This window comes from Dendrobates tinctorius, unplaced genomic scaffold, assembly GCF_039654945.1.
Source record: "Dendrobates tinctorius isolate UK_male_01 unplaced genomic scaffold, ASM3965494v1 ptg000115l, whole genome shotgun sequence".
NCBI classification, from domain to species: domain Eukaryota; kingdom Metazoa; phylum Chordata; class Amphibia; order Anura; family Dendrobatidae; genus Dendrobates; species Dendrobates tinctorius.
Genome location: NW_027361783.1, coordinates 5,538,735 through 5,556,057, shown reverse-complemented (window position 1 = coordinate 5,556,057; position 17,323 = coordinate 5,538,735). Strand labels below are relative to the sequence as shown.

The following is a 17,323-nucleotide window of genomic DNA, read 5'->3' as shown; positions in this document are numbered from 1 at the left end:
AGATGAAACTGGTCCGACTAGGGCAAAAAAAGTCGGAGTTTCGTCCGAAACCCGACCCCAATGCAAGTCAATGGGGAATAAAAGTCGACATTGAGTGAATGAATGTCATCCGCTCAATGCCGATTTTTATTCCCCATTGACTTGCATTGGGGTCGGGTTTCAGACGAAACTCCGACTTTTTTTGCCCTAGTCGGACCAGTTTCATCTGGAACTAATTTTGTTTCATGAAACCCGATCCGACCAAAGCCGCTCAACTGTACTGTACTTGGTTTAACACTAATCTTATTATCCTTGTATAAAAAAATGTTGCAGACCCATTTCTCCTTTTCACCCTGAGCCTAGTAACACAGAGCACCAGGTGATGTGTCACACTTTCTATCACCTATGGGGTCTTTTCCCAGGAAAGTCACAACCCTGACACTTACAATTGCTATGATGGGGCCATTAGAAATACAGGTGATGACTAATATTGTGTCTCATCATGTGCAGACCTCAGCCTGCTGCCTGCTCCTGCAGTGGCACATCAGGACAGTTCAGCCATCAGCCTGCAGCCTGCTCCTGCAGTGGCACATCAGGACAGTTCAGCCATCAGCCTGCAGCCTGCTCCTGCAGTGGCACATCAGGACAGTTCAGCCATCAGCCTGCTGCCTGCTCCTGCAGTGGCACATCAGGACAGTTCAGCCATCAGCCTGCTGCCTGCTCCTGCAGTGGCACATCAGGACAGTTCAGCCATCAGCCTGCTGCCTGCTCCTGCAGTGGCACATCAGGACAGTTCAGCCATCAGCCTGCAGCCTGCTCCTGCAGTGGCACATCAGGACAGTTCAGCCATCAGCCTGCTGCCTGCTCCTGCAGTGGCACATCAGGACAGTTCAGCCATCAGCCTGCAGCCTGCTCCTGCAGTGGCACATCAGGACAGTTCAGCCATCAGCCTGCTGCCTGCTCCTGCAGTGGCACATCAGGACAGTTCAGCCATCAGCCTGCAGCCTGCTCCTGCAGTGGCACATCAGGACAGTTCAGCCATCAGCCTGCTGCCTGCTCCTGCAGTGGCACATCAGGACAGTTCAGCCATCAGCCTGCAGCCTGCTCCTGCAGTGGCACATCAGGACAGTTCAGCCATCAGCCTGCTGCCTGCTCCTGCAGTGGCACATCAGGACAGTTCAGCCATCAGCCTGCTGCCTGCTCCTGCAGTGGCACATCAGGACAGTTCAGCCATCAGCCTGCAGCCTGCTCCTGCAGTGGCACATCAGGACAGTTCAGCCATCAGCCTGCTGCCTGCTCCTGCAGTGGCACATCAGGACAGTTCAGCCATCAGCCTGCAGCCTGCTCCTGCAGTGGCACATCAGGACAGTTCAGCCATCAGCCTGCAGCCTGCTCCTGCAGTGGCACATCAGGACAGTTCAGCCATCAGCCTGCTGCCTGCTCCTGCAGTGGCACATCAGGACAGTTCAGCCATCAGCCTGCTGCCTGCTCCTGCAGTGGCACATCAGGACAGTTCAGCCATCAGCCTGCAGCCTGCTCCTGCAGTGGCACATCAGGACAGTTCAGCCATCAGCCTGCTGCCTGCTCCTGCAGTGGCACATCAGGACAGTTCAGCCATCAGCCTGCAGCCTGCTCCTGCAGTGGCACATCAGGACAGTTCAGCCATCAGCCTGCTGCCTGCTCCTGCAGTGGCACATCAGGACAGTTCAGCCATCAGCCTGCTGCCTGCTCCTGCAGTGGCACATCAGGACAGTTCAGCCATCAGCCTGCAGCCTGCTCCTGCAGTGGCACATCAGGACAGTTCAGCCATCAGCCTGCTGCCTGCTCCTGCAGTGGCACATCAGGACAGTTCAGCCATCAGCCTGCAGCCTGCTCCTGCAGTGGCACATCAGGACAGTTCAGCCATCAGCCTGCAGCCTGCTCCTGCAGTGGCACATCAGGACAGTTCAGCCATCAGCCTGCTGCCTGCTCCTGCAGTGGCACATCAGGACAGTTCAGCCATCAGCCTGCAGCCTGCTCCTGCAGTGGCACACGAGGACAGGTCAGCCCCAGCTCTGCCATGCAGCAGGCTCACCAGGACATCTCTGCCATGTAGCAGGCACATCAGGACAGCTTAGCCCCAGCTCTGCCATGCAGCAGGCTCACCAGGACAGCTCTGCCATGCAGCAGGCACATCAGGACAGCACAGCCCCAGCTCTGCCATGCAGCAGGCTTTCCACACGTACCCTTTGGTGTCAGGATGCAGCCACACTCAGTAACCCTTTGTATGCTGCACACAATAGAGGCTAGTACTGTGAGTGTGGAGCTGCAGCAGCTGAGCTGGGGGAGGGCTTCCTCTGCTCTCCTCCTGATCATTGCTGCTCTCTCCTCCTGCTCCCATCTACATTCAAATCCTTAACGTATTTTCTCTGTTTCCCTCCTCCTTTTCTCCTGTCTCTTTCTGCCTTTTCTTCTCCTCCCCTCCCCCCACTCCTCTCTCTTTCTCTTCCCCTCCTCCTTTTTGGCACCTTCTTCCTTCTCCCTTTTTTTGGGGCTCTGATTTACCCACTGCATTAGCTCGCCGGGCAACCCTGTACACTGCTCACCCCTTAATGGCGGCATCTTCAGAGGAGGAGACTGATCGGCGACCCATTAGGAGAGTGCGATCAAAAAGTGACACCCCTTATCTGGCTGAGGCGAGGATCTCTCTGAACCTGCAGACAGGTAAGAAGAACCTCCCACCATGACCGTCGCTCCCAGGAGCTGTCCAGCAGCCGGTGCTGAAGGCTGCCGGAGTAACACTGTGGCCATCAAACCTCTTTGTGTCAATGTGCAGAGATCACCCCAAAAATACGACGCTCCCTTCTACTTGTGGGTGCTGGCACTGTCCTCATGTAGCAGGCAAACTTGTGTCTGTGAAATGTGCCCCCTCCTCCCTTCACAATAAAGCCTCTTTGTGTCACTGTCTGCTGATCATTGACAGGTCACCCACAATTTAAATGTCCTGTGACTTGCTCTCATCTGTGCTGTCACTTGTCTCTCCATATTAGAAAAGCATTTCTTTCTCCAGAGATATTGATTGCATTGGTTGATTAATAAACTTGAGATTGTCTGGTTATATTTGCATTTAGAATAAATAGGAATGATCATAATGTAGATGCTGCATGATGCCCTGCTATAAGGCGCTGCTGGCTGGCATCAGTCTAGAAAGGACAGCAGGAGATGTGTGAGGAAAGGACACTGCTGGGATTTCAGGAGGTGATGAACTGAAGCGCTTAGAAGACATAAGTGAAGTGTCATAGACAAGTGCTGTCCGATCATGCATGGCTAGGTGCTTCAGCAGGGTGCTCATCACAGGACACATTAGTAGCAATGGCCTCTGCTATGGGACAGGGGACAGATGGTTGGGAAACACTTTCTCTGGGTAACTTGTTGAGTATTATGTGTTGTTTGTACCTTGTGTACACTCGTGTCGACTGTCTCCACAGTCTGCAGGTTAGGGCCTAGGAGTGTGGGATGACTTTAGAATAATGTGGATTGGGAGAAAGGGGATTAGTAGAGACTGGGAAAGGGAACTTTTTTTGTAAAAATCTAAAAGTGAGTTGATTCTGAGTGTTCTACAGCTGTCATTCTGCTCCCCAATGTGTCACTGCGGAGTATTGTCACTTATTTTATTCCAACGAAGGCCGCGATCACTCCATCAGTATCCGGTCAGTATTTTACATCATAAGCCAAAATCAGGAGTGGAAAAGTCTAATAGAAGCACGTCACCACTTCTGGATTTATCACCCACTCCTGGTTTCCTGATGTAAAAGACTGACCATGTGAACGTGGCCTAATGATTATGACGCTAGCCATAGATACTTATCGGGTCATCGCCAATGCAGACATAATGCTCTAATGTCTCTGCGAATATGCCTAGTATGGAGATCAGACGTATTGTTATTTTATTTCCAGCCCGCCGTGAGATCAGAGAGCACACATAAGCCATGAGGGAGGTTAATTTTTTTTGTCATAAAAATACTTTTTTTTTTTTTTTTTTTAAATCTGCTGGATTGAATGAGAGGATGTGTTGCCATGGTGATTGAAGTGCCGTGGCTCGGAGACAATCGCTCACAGAACAGTCAATCAAATGTGGAGTTCGGCATGTGTATCTTATATTGTTCATTCATGCCATTAGAGTGTAGACAGAGGCAATATTTTCATTAATTAAGCAGCAAAGCTTGACAGGCAATGTACTCATTAAGATCTTGTAAAATGTATGCTTATTATGCAGATGGATTTAGAAACTGGATCAGTCTGCCTGGTGTTTTCACTGCTGCTACTACAATCCCTACCACTAAAGGCCTAGCATCTACTTCTCACACACGTCCGGTACATCTCTGTGCATTTATTACATACATACATATTTATTACATTACATTGACATTTTGCAATATATTATGGGACATTATAGTTAATTAAAAGGCATCTGTCATCACATTTTTCTCACCTCATCTGAGAGCAGCATAATGTAGAGACAGAGACCCTGATTCCAACAATGTATCACTTAGTTTACTGGGTGCAGCAGTCATGATACAGAGTTTATAGATGTAGCAGAGCTTAGAAAGCTAACCCCTCTCAAACCACAGCTTTCTGTGCATATTGTATATTGACAGTGAGCTCCTAATCAGTGGTGGGGGCAGAGTCGGATCGCGATGCTTGTGAGCTGTAGTCCGGCAGCGATAATCTACTGCTGATAAAATGCTCATTGTATTGAAACAACAGCACACAGCCTAATAAATAACACATATCTGAAATCAGTGTCTCAGCCCCTACATCATGCTGCCCTCAGATTACATAGCAAAAACCTGCTGACAGACTGCCTTTAATGTTATTGAAAAAAAGACACAAGGCCATCATTCAGATGAGGAATGAGACAGGATAAGGTGTATATGTAAAACCACAATGCGTTATCCGGTGTGCCCCAAGACTATATTCCCATTATGAGCTCTGGTGATTTTCTGCACCATTTCTGCACCTATTAAGTAAAATAGGTTATTTGCGTTTTTAAGTACGTTTTTTACATGGATTTTTATCGCGTTTTTGACGCTGCATTTTTTGTCTCATGTTGATAAGTCATATTTTAAATAAAATTGCTCTGTTTTTTTAGACTTCTTCCTGTTTTACAAAACTATAGATACAGACATGTGCGGATTACATGCATTTTTGATTCCTTTCTTTTTGTCTATAGATTTTTCGCATCTAATGCAAGTCTATGGGAAAATTCAGCACATAAAACTCAGTGTACCCGCAAGAGAAATTAGCAAGTTGCGGATTTCAAACACGCACTGCAGGTCAGTGCCCGCAGCGTAAAAAAGAAGCACAGTGGGCAAGAGATTTCTATAAATCCCATCCACTTTGCTGGAACAAGGAGACATTGGGTTAACGCAGCGATAATGCGCAGCATCAAAAACTCACCAAAAACACATTGTGGGCACACAGACTAAGGGTGAGTTCACACTGGGCGTTTTCACAGCTTTTTTTTTCTGCAACAAAACCTGATCTTCTTGGCAGGAAAGAAGTTATGGCAAAAACGCAGGTTTAGGTGTGTTTTTGGTGCGGATTTGGTGCGTTTTTTTGGGGTTCATTTCTGGTGCGTTTTTTTCTCTTTGTCCATGCTAATGTCCTTGACTTTTCAGCAGCAAAAATGCTGCAAATAATGATACCTGCATTTTTGCAGCATTTGTTTCAATACCAATTCAAGCTAATGCGTGAAAAACGCTGCAAAAACGCTGACAGAAGTGACATTCTCTATGTCCAAAAAACACAGCAAAGCACAAAATCCTGATGACACAAAAAACATATGTGTGTGCATGAGATTTCTGAAATCTCATAGGCTTTGCTGGTACTGTAAAACGCAGCCGAAAATTAGCATAAAAAACACACAGCAAAAATGCCCAGTGTGAACATACCCTAATAGCGATAAATTATGTGTGCTTTAATTAACTCTTCTGGTGTAGATCCCAGGACCGGCCATACAAGCTCTTATGTATGTTTTTTTTTTGTTTTTTTTTCTTTGAATGTGCAGAAAGGTCTCATACACCTACTCCTCATTGATAGATTTATAGAATTATAAACACATCAGTCTCTCTAACAGTTACTTAGACGGATATATGGCTACTGTAGTATATCACAAACTTGCAACATACCCTGCTCTCAGCAAAATGAATGTGACTCACATTGTTCCAGAGAACTACTTCAATGTGAGAGGAAGGAGAAATGAGTTGTGTAATGCATCAGGCCTCCGTGCAGTCAGCAGTCTGTTTGGGTAGTCGCCCGGATGGCTCACCCGGATTGCTCTCTACAAACTCTTGTACCTGCAGTGCATCAGGCCTCCATGCAGTTAGCAGTCTGGGTAGTCGCCCGGGTGGCTTCCCCGATCGCTCTGTACAACCTCCTGCACCTGCAGTGCATTAGGCCTCCGCGCAGTCAGTCTAGGTAGTCGCCCAGATGGCTTACCCAGATTGCTCTCTACAACCTCCTATACCTGCAGTGCATCAGGCCTTCGCGCAGTCAGCAGTCTGTCTAGGTAGTCGCCCGGATGGCTCGCCCAGATCGCTCTCTACAACCTCCTGTAACTGCAGTGCATCAGGCCCCCACACAGTAAGCAGTCTATCTAGGTAGTCGCCCAGATGGCTTACCCAGATTGCTCTCTACAACCTCCTATACCTGCAGTGCATCAGGCCTTCGCGCAGTCAGCAGTCTGTCTAGGTAGTTGCCCGGATGGCTTACCCAGATTGCTCTCTACAACCTCCTATACCTGCAGTGCATCAGGCCTTCGCACCGTCAGTCTAGGTAGTCGCCCGGATGGCTCACTCGGATCACTCTCTACAACCTCCTGTACCTGCAGTACATCAGACCTCCGCGCAGTCAGCAGTCTGTCTGGGTAGTCGCCCGGATGGCTTGCCCAGATTACTCTCTACAACCTCCTGTACATGCAGTGCAACAGACGTTCGCGCAGTCATCAGTCTGTCTGGGTAGTCGCCCAGATGGCTCACTCAGATCGCTCTCTACAACTTCCTGTACATGCAGTGCAACAGACCTTTGCGCAGTCAGCAGTCTGTCTGGGTAGTCGCCCGGATGGCTTGCCCAGATTACTCTCTACAACCTCCTGTACATGCAGTGCAACAGACCTTCGCGCAGTCATCAGTCTGTCTGGGTAGTCGCCCAGATGGCTCACTCAGATCGCTCTCTACAACCTCCTGTACCTATAGTGCATCAGGTCCCCACACAGTCAGCAGTCTGTCTGGGTAGTCGCCCGGATGGCTCGCCCACATCGCTCTCTCCAACCTCCTGTACCATCTCTTCTCTCCTCCTTTGATGAGTACCTGTCAAAGCCTCCACTTACTGTAACATGGAGTGCTAGATAGTGCTAGGATAGATTTGTGCAAATGTAAAATAATAAATTCCATCCATACACAGGGCCCATTCTTCACATTAGATGAATCTGCAAAGTTTGGTTCCATTCCACTTAGCATAGTTATCGAGGCCCTGTGTCAGAAAGGAACCTATGAGAACACAGGTAGCTGCATGGGCCAGGTGATGAATCTCTAATGGGCAGAAAAAGGAACATTAAGTCTATGTTCACACGTTGCGTTTTTGCTGTGTTTTTTTTTCTCTTGGCTGTAAAGGAGCTGCTTACAAAAAGCAAGTTTTGCAGCATTTTTGCTTCTCCCTGTGTGCATTTGTGCTGCAGATTATACTGTATGTATAATTTGTCTACAGTACTTATTTAATAAAGTTAGTTTTATTCAACAAAAAAGCAGCAAAAATGCAACAAAATTGCATGGTTGCAGTTTTTGCTGCATTTTTGCACTTACTGTACTCATTGCTTTCTATGGTGAAAAAATAGCTGCAGAAGCGCTGAAAGAAGTGTCATGTTGCAGGTTTCAAAACCGCTGCAGTTTTCCAGTTCCGTCAGAAAAAAATACAAACGTGTGCATGAGGTTTCACAATTCTTATAGCTTTTACTGGTAATGTAAAATGGATGGAGGGACTCGGGACCTGACATACACCTGTGACCTAAGTAAAGACCCACTACTACAACTATTGTGCCCATCAGGAATTTATTTTGGCTTATACATTCTTGACCTACACTATTACTATCTCATCTGATCCATGTTAATGATTATTTTATATGGATGCTAGTACTTCACTGGGATTATAGCACTGCACCTAGCTCACACATGTGTTATGTACAGGTCCATTGTATGTGTCTCTCAAGCTGTGAGGCATCCTTGCTTTTCACGTGTGTATATTATTTTCTGTATATTTTGAGTCAATAATAATAAACTTTGGGGTTTTTTTCTGAAATGATTTGGAATCTTCACTTTGCTTGCCTGGCATATAGACTTTCTGGTCCAGGCATTTAGGTGTTTTCATACATTTCAAAGCGAAATCAGATATGGCATTTGACCATTATTTAGATGGATACGTCATACTGATTTAAATTGGTACTATAAAAAGCAGATTTTAATTTGCATTTTTTTAATGCAAAAAATGCTCAAAAAATGCAACATGAGAGCATAGCCTTAGAGTTTATTATGGCTGTACTGCATGTTAAACATTCTTATGGGTGTATTTATTATTTTTATAACTTTCTGTGAACTGTTTTTTTAGGAATCTAAGGATTAACACATATTCTGGTTTGTTTGGCATATGTTTCTTTACTCTTTGTTTCTATGTGTCCATTCTTCATTTTGCCGCCTTCAGTCTGAATCTACAATGTGCAAATTCTAATAAGTACAAGGAAAACCATTGTTTGAACAGGTGTGTCCAAACATTTGGCAGGCATTGTATTTTCAGATTCTCTGTAGGGAAATTCTGAATTATTTGTGGAGGGTCCCTTTTCAGGTCCTCCATTTATTGGGCAGAGTTAAGAGCTACAATGAGCATCTCTCTCTGAAGGAACTGTCATATTCATGCATGTAGATTGCATTCAGATCCAACACTATTGGTCAGCTTATCCAGAGGTGGACATATCATTGTTGCAACGTGTGGAACTGCACAGGGGCCAAAAGATAAGCGGGGCCTCTTTCAGCCTCAAATCAGCAAGCAGTTCCTGTCACATACACAGAGAGGGGTTATATACTGTTTTTGCACAGGGGTCTCCTTCCATCTCTGTCCACCACCATGCTTATCATTGTGGTTGCTTTTAATCCCAAGTAATTGCCAAATGCTTTTAAGTATTAATTTTCAAGATGGCACCGTTCAGTTTAATTATATTATTGCACTATTTTCCCTAAGTGTATTGTAAGCTGGTTTGCAGCCAACAACAACATTGTTACATGTGCACTGATCACTTTGTTTTGTAGCACAAAATCTTTCTATTTGTTTATTTCTACTATTATTCTAGTCACTTGACATGTCAGATCATAAAAGGCAGGTATCGGAATAAGAATACCCAGATCTTTGGATCTTTGGATGTTTGATAAACCGTTTCTTTTGTTTCCGACATTGGAGTCACATTTCAGTGATATATATTGAGTGTAACGACTGATCTAGTAATGCAGTCGAGCTACCGAGCGCTCCGCTTTCCTGTGCTAGCAGTAATGGAACTATGTGTCTGCAAACACCAAGCTGTGTATGATGAAGAGCAAGAGTCAGCATTTTCAGCATTTGTCGTAAGATTAGATGTGTCTCCACTGTGGCAATATTATGAGTAATAAAAATGTACAAATATTACAGTGCTGATTTCAGCAGTGTCGGGAATTTTCTTCAAATTTGAAGTGAACTGACTATATAAAGTGAAGAAACTCATTTTTTGTAATCGGACATGTATCTTATAATGATATCCTTCTGATCAGAGAGGAAATATGGCACTCCCTGTCAGGATCAGGTGTCCTGATAGGATCCCAATTCGTAATATTGAGGCTCTAAGAAGAATCCTGCACTCTGAAGTGAGTATAGTGGGAAAAATTAGACTTTTATTACATTGGTCCTTAAAGATATGGTGTATCATACGTGCTGTTTCGGTCAGTAAAGACCTTCATCAAACATACACGTATCAGGCCATAGAGTGTGGGAGAAGATATAAAGAAGGTAGCGCTGTGTGTATGGGCGACATTTCTTCTCCCAGACTTTGTGGTGACACACATGTATATGTTTGATAAAGGTGTTTGCGTCATGTATGACCCACAATATCTAGGAGAACTGTAATAAAAGTCTCATTTTTTTCACTATACTCACTTCAGAGTGCCGGATTCTTCCTAGAGACACCGATATCCTTCTGATCATCACTTTATTATGGATGCTACATTGCATTTCTGAACTATATGAAATGGGAAATCTTTGACATTTTTGTATTGCTCCAAATGATGCAGATTTGAAAATAGCCGGTAGTTTTGTGTATACGGCTCCAACTCAACTTATGTGTCTTCATGGATCAAGCCTACAAAAAAACCTACGGTATGTCATCTGATCCTGCAGATGTATTACTCCCTTACATTTTCTTGCTCAAGTATATATATAGGCTCCAAGGGAGTCTGAAACTGTCAGATGCTTTAGATCTTGAGATGGACAATGATAACCATTCTGTTGGCCGTACATCTTCTCCTGTCCTGCTCAAATAAAACAAATAGTTTCTCCAATCAGAGCCCGAGAATCTTTCTTTTAAAAGCTGTATAATCTTATTTTTTGAAGGTAAGCTGTTTCTGTTAAATCATATATCTACGTGCACAATCCACAAGTTGATAATATACTCTTCAAATTTTGTCTATATCCTCCAAACGTGATAGGGAGGAGAATCTTTATGGAGGTAATTTGGGCAACTTTGGTGTACAACGTGATGCGTAGAACCGGCAGGAGAAGAGCTCGTGGTGAATGCTGTTCTGCACATGCGCCGGTGCTCTTACAGGTGGCTCAACATTGCAGTAGAGACATTTCTGGCTCCTGTGAAGCCAATTCTATCAATCAAGCTATATAGAGGTGGCTATAGCCTGAGGAAATGTATGAGAAGGCGCCCCAAACTATTTGGCCGCAACCAGTTTGTACCAAGCACCTAAGTCGCAATGGAATATATGATCGATTTTGTGAAAATACCTGATTATAAAAAGAAATGTAGGATTTTTCTCAGGGTACAGTAACTTCTAATGTGCTGTGCTTGATTTCAACAGTGATGGGGAACTGACAGATTCCATTTAAATAATAATGCCCTGTATCCAAAAAAATGGCACCACAAACAAAAACAACATGTATGTAGAGCAGTCTATATTTTAATATCTACCTTAAATTAGTTGTTCTGGACTTAAAGAGGTATTCCTATGTCCAAAATCCTATGCCACTACATAGTGGGTGTAAGAATAATATTAGCTAATACCTCCAATTAAAAATGTAGTATAGTTTTTCTGATTCGCTATGTCGCTTACCCCATGTGCAGAGATTGCAGTAGCTTAGGTATCTGTGGTCATAACCATGGACACTTAAGCTACTGTAATGCCCTACACATGGGGTAAGAGACAAAGCGAACAAGAAGAACTACACTACATTTCTAATTTTCTAATTGGAGGTCTTTGCTAATATTATTATTATTACACCTACTACATATTGAGATATATTCTTGGAGCTGGGAAAACCCCTTTAACAATTGAAGACCTTTCTGTAGGTTAGGTCATCCATAATCCTTAATGAGCTATATTGCTTATAACAGGCCCCAAACATTTCTCATATCAGCTGGAGCATATTTTGGCTCATCAGTGGAGGTGCCGGGTGTCAGAGGTTGACCAATCTCATATTGATGTCCTACTCTATGAACAGGGTATCAATTATTAATTCCCATAAAGCCCCTTTAAAGTAATATCTGGCCACAGAGTTTTTAGACCTCCGAAAGTTCTATTAAAAAATGGTACTCTATGTAAATCCAGAATTCCTTGATGAGTCTACAGCAAAAGCCGCACAAGATATAATGCCTCTGATTTTTTTGCAGATTTACCATGTATTTCATTTTATATATTGCAAAGGGTGAAATTCACTGTGAAAATCTGCTTTCCAAATTGACATGCAGTGGATGTAAACTCTGCATTGCAAGTCAACATCCACGTGGTTTTAGCACAGATTTTATTTTTTTATACATGTGGATGAGATTCGCTACTACTAATACACTGGGGATTACAACCCGAAAATCCAGATGAAAACTTTGCAGTATATCCACCCCTTGTGAGCACACCTTTCAGTCACATTGACCAGAATGTTCCGAAATCTTTTCTAACGTAAGATTTTGATGTTCTTCCAGAGTTATCAAACTTCCATGCAGATTTATAACAACATTGATAGATCTATTACATTTTGAGACTTATATTTCATAGCATGAAGGACCTTAGTACCCAGTGTGGTTGACACACGCAGAGATTAGACATGGGATTTATTATGGCTCCCCATTTATATTTCTTAAACAATTGGAATAAATAGTAGTTCAGTTCTAGGGGAATGAGGCAATGGCAAGTCAATTTGGTTTGTTCAAATGAAATATTTTGCAATCTTATGTCTGTTGCTTTATAAGTCACATTGCAAAAATATAATTCTCTAGCTAAACACGGCTCAACAACACCAATAAATGATACCAAGGTAAAACATTGCTTAACGTTAGTAAGCATTATTAGCTCTGATGATTGGATTTGTAGAAGCTGAGTGGCTTTCACTACTAAGCTTCATAAAGTCTATATATATAAATTGGGTGTCCATCTGTTCTGCAGATCTGAGAGCACAGAATTACACTGCTCTATTCTTGACCTGCAGTGATCTTTGGATAGATAACCATTAAATTACACAATAAACAGTTGAGATGTAAGCGTTTCTGCCATTTCTTATGGGTTTATTTTATGTTTTTAATATAAATCAGTGAAATAGGAGTATGTCATGTACAGTGGTTGTAAGACGAAATGGAGGGCAATGGTATGGATTCGTTCCTAAATCTTTATTGATACAGCATCTAATTTTTACAAAATATAGTCTTTTAATTTGAAGTCCCACAAGACTTTAGATAATGTCATTGATATCATGTTTATCCAAAAAGACTATAATTCCATGATTTTTCTCACTCTAAATTTACAGTATATAAGTGGCAGATGTGCTGTTGGTTAGCTGAATCTCCTCCTGCTCACTGTAGAGCTGTAGAGCTGTCTTCTGTATTTAATAATGTCCAGAACATAAAGGCAAATGGGATAATAAAACAGATTCAGTATTATAACTTGCATTTAATTAAAGTGTTTGTCTGGTCTTAAACTATACTTCTGCAGACAGTCACTCTATATAACTGCAGACTTGGGAATCCTCACATCACACACACTGCACACTGTGAGGATTATCCGGTGTCGGTGCTAGGAACCACAGTCACATGACCTCAGGTATTTGATATGCATACCCCTGGTCACATTCCAACTAGACTGTTTCTATACACTGGTATTAAGCAAGGCCGCACCTATCTAGTCAGATTGCGGCCAGGAGTATGCATATTACATACTTGAGGTCACATAACTGCCGTTCCCGACGCTGACACCATAGAATCCATACAGTGCACACTGTGCGTGATGTGAGGGTTCACAAGTCAGCACTCATGTGGAGTGACTGCAAACTTGACATTTTAGGCTGGACAACCCATTTAATCTGGATCTAGAAGCCCATTGGAAGATCTTATCAGCGACTGACAGCCCTCACTGTATGGAGCATCCATCCACTGGACTCCTAAGAGTGAAATTGGACTTAAATGCATAAATACAACTTATACTGAATCATTTTGTACACACATATACAATTTGATTAACATCTAAAGCTCTAGACTGTAATAGAGTTAGATCTGATTGCATGTACAATGTGACAGGTTCCCTCTGTTCAACACTTGTAGGCTGTCTCAGCTAGCAGCGTTATACAGTATATGAGATAAATTAATATGCCAAATTGGAACTGATTATAATCTCAGGTGTTGGCCAGATGGTGACTGGGTGTTTGTGCGCAAGATTTTTGCATGTAAGTTTCTTGTTTTAAAATAAAGATACTTATTGCAGATCATAGGGATAAGTACAAGTGTAAGGCTACTTTCACACATCAGGTTTTCGGCGTCAGGCGCGATCCGGCGTCGTGCCGGAACGCCGGATCCGGCAACTGTTTCGTAAAACCGGATGTGACGGATCCGGTTTTCTGCCGGATCCGTCTTTTTCTTGACAGACAAAACCGGATCCGTCTCATCTGGTTCATCCGTTTTTCTATCCGTTTTTCGACGGATTACGCCGGATCCGGTTTTTAAAATTGACCCTTGTGGCCTTCCGAACGGGATTGGCTACTGGAAAACTATATATAGCATGTTCCTACAGCCCTTCTTTGACAGGTTGTAGAGGAGAAAGTGCAGGTTGGAGAGAAGAGCAAGTTACTGGCAAAGATGGATGTTGTCATTGGAAATATTTTGAAGAATTTGGCGGATTTTACAGCGGAGGCAAATCGTTTGAGGGTGATTGTTCTGGAGAAGGAGAGAGCGAGACAGCAGCGCATCAGGCATCGTAGACGACGTTTGTGGATCCACCCCATCACAGCCAAGAGAATGACGCGTGGGGTCTATTCTACACTATGCATGGACCTTCGACGAAACCCGGATAAATTTTTGGGATATGTTAGGATGAAAATGGAGAATTTTGATTACTTGGTGGAGCGCATTGCACACCTCATAAGAAAAGCGGACACCTATTGCTGCTTCTCTTTTTCACCCGCAGAGCGTCTGATGGTGACTTTAAGGTAAGCCACATTTATTGGATATGCTCGCATCAGAGCACACTTTCACTGCAATCTTGTTGGTGGTAGTTTGTATCTCCAAGTGTTATAGCTCAGTTTTGGTATGTAATGCTGTGATTTAAAACTAATTTATTGTTTTTTAATTCCCCACAGATTTCTTGCAACTGGAGAATCCCTTTCGTCACTGCATTTCCAGTACAGACTCGGGATTTCCACCATATCTGGAATTGTGAAGTACACATGCCGTGCACTGTGGGACTCCTTAGCTGAAGAGTTTTTACCAGAGCCCACAACAGAGAGGTGGATTGAAATTGCTGACAAGTTTCAACAGATATGTCAGTTTCCAAACTGCTTGGGCGCTGTGGACGGGAAACATATCCGCATTGTAAAGCCAGCTGGATCGGGATCGGAATATTTCAATTACAAGAAATATTTTTCAATTGTCCTCATGGCCATCGCTGACGCGGAATACAAATTTATTGCGGTTGATATTGGGGCCTATGGCCGCTCCAATGACTCTCAAGTTTTCAAACTGTCTGCCATGGGGCGTAAACTGTATGGAAACACCTTACAGTTCCCACCACCTAGACCGCTGCCGCAAACATCTGGTCCACCTATGCCATTTGTCTGTGTAGGGGATGAAGCCTTCCAGCTGTCAGAACACCTTTTGAAACCGTACTCTAGCAGAGGATTGACAAGACCAAAACGCATTTTTAATTACCGCCTCACAAGAGCAAGAAGAATGGTTGAATGTACCTTTGGTATTCTGACAGCCAAATGGCGGGTCCTATTGACTGCGATCAACCTCAAGACAGAAACTGTGGACGAGGTGATCAAAGCGTGCGTGGTACTCCACAATTTTGTTATCTGCAAGGAACCCATTTCCATTGAGGACACCTCTGAAGAAACCACCTTAAAAGATTACCATGACATTACCACTAGAAGTTCTGTGACGGTTTCAGTAATGAGGGACAATTTTGCACTATACTTTATGTCACCTCAAGGCAGAGTACACTGGCAGGATGACAGAGTGTGAAAGATTTGTGCCCAACCAAACTTGTGTACCTTCTGTACCAACAGTATATACCTTTGCCAAAAAAGGTGGCTATCTTGTCATGGTCTCTATTTTTAGCTTTAGGCCACAGGTGTGTACCTGGTTGTGTTTTATGCAAAGTATTTCACCTTTTAACAAAAGTTGTGTACATTGTTAGGAAATCACCAACAATAAACACAACTTTTTAGGTGAAATACTTTGCTTCAAACACAACCAGGAACACAACTGTGGCAAAAAGCTAAAATTTACCCACAGTTATATACCTAGTTTTGAATACCATTTCACCTTTTAAATACCCTGTATTTAACCTTTTTCGCCGCAGAAAGAAATGACAGACAACCAGTGTAAAATAATTTAACTTTTATTGAAAAATGTTTTTTTTAGTAAACTTTTTTAAAATTTTAATAAACTTGTTTAATAAAACTTTGAAACTATAAAACTGAAACCATAAAACTGGTCATTTTTATTTAAATACACACATTATAAATCTGTGTAGTGTGTGGTGGAAATACTGCTGTAGGGGCTGCGGGACACTTCGACACTGGGAGTGTGGAGAGAGGACTGGGATCGTGGTGGGGAAGGAACAGTTAGAGGTGAAGGTGTGGAAAAAACTACAGAATGGGTGGACATGTGGGAAGCAGAAGAGGTGGTGGGTGGTGGAGTGGAGGGTTGGGCAGGGACTGTAGGAGCAGATGATGTTGATGGCAAGTTGTATGGGGAAGGAGTTTGGTACGGGGCAGGTTGCTGGAAGTGGGGAGATGTCTGGTACTGGGGAGGTTGCTGGTACTGGGGAGTTTGCAGGTACTGGGGAGGTTGCTGGTACTGGGGAGGTTGCTGGTGCTGGGGAGGTTGCTGGTGCTGGGGAGGTTGCTGGTGCTGGGGAGGTGGATGGTGCTGGGGAGGTGGATGGTGCTGGGGAGGTGGATGGTATGTAATAGGAGGGGGAGGATGGAAAGTGGCTGGAGGGGGTGTAGATGTAATAGGAGGGGGAGGATGGAAAGTGGCTGGAGGGGGTGTAGATGTAATAGGAGGGGGAGGATGGAAAGTGGCTGGAGGGGGTGCAGGTGGAGGAACTACTGTGGTGGGAGGAGGAGGTTGGGAGGTAACTTGCTGGAGAGCAGCGTGGCATGAATGCATTACATGCATCTGCTGGGCAGGAGAGAGCGTTTCCATGCGCTCCACAACAGACCTGAAAAAGGTGTGGTTTGGCGAAGATCTTGCTTCTGAATGCATGGTTTGCAGAAGTGTCTTCACCTCCAGAATGCTGGAGTTGATCTGCTGATAGCCTGCGGAGATTTGCTCTGACAAGACTTTTAGACAGTTCTGGAAAGATGCATTCAGATGCAAGAACTCTGGCGCATAAGTCTTTTCCTGACCCCTCTGCCGCTGCCGCCCAGTACCCGCAGGTGTACTAGAGGTGGCAGGGGCAGAAGGGTGGGGTAAAGGGAAAGCGATCTCCTCACCAGCAGCTTCATGTAATGTAGGCGGCCACGATGCTCCTGTGCTGGTGGATGGGACAGAAGGGTCGAATGTGTGGTAAGGCTGGGAAGGTGC

The 17,323-nt window shown here is 44.0% G+C and overlaps 1 protein-coding gene across 3 annotated transcripts in view; it reads left to right on the top strand.

Moving 5' to 3' along the window:
* Positions 1-17,323, top strand: part of PHACTR1 (phosphatase and actin regulator 1) — a 530,355-nt gene that overhangs the window by 71,200 nt on the left and 441,832 nt on the right. For all 3 annotated transcript variants that reach the window (XM_073589964.1, XM_073589968.1, XM_073589963.1), the window contains exon 3: positions 2,536-2,682. In XM_073589964.1, the coding sequence (XP_073446065.1) occupies positions 2,536-2,682 (147 nt within the window). The remainder of the gene's footprint in view (positions 1-2,535; positions 2,683-17,323) is intronic.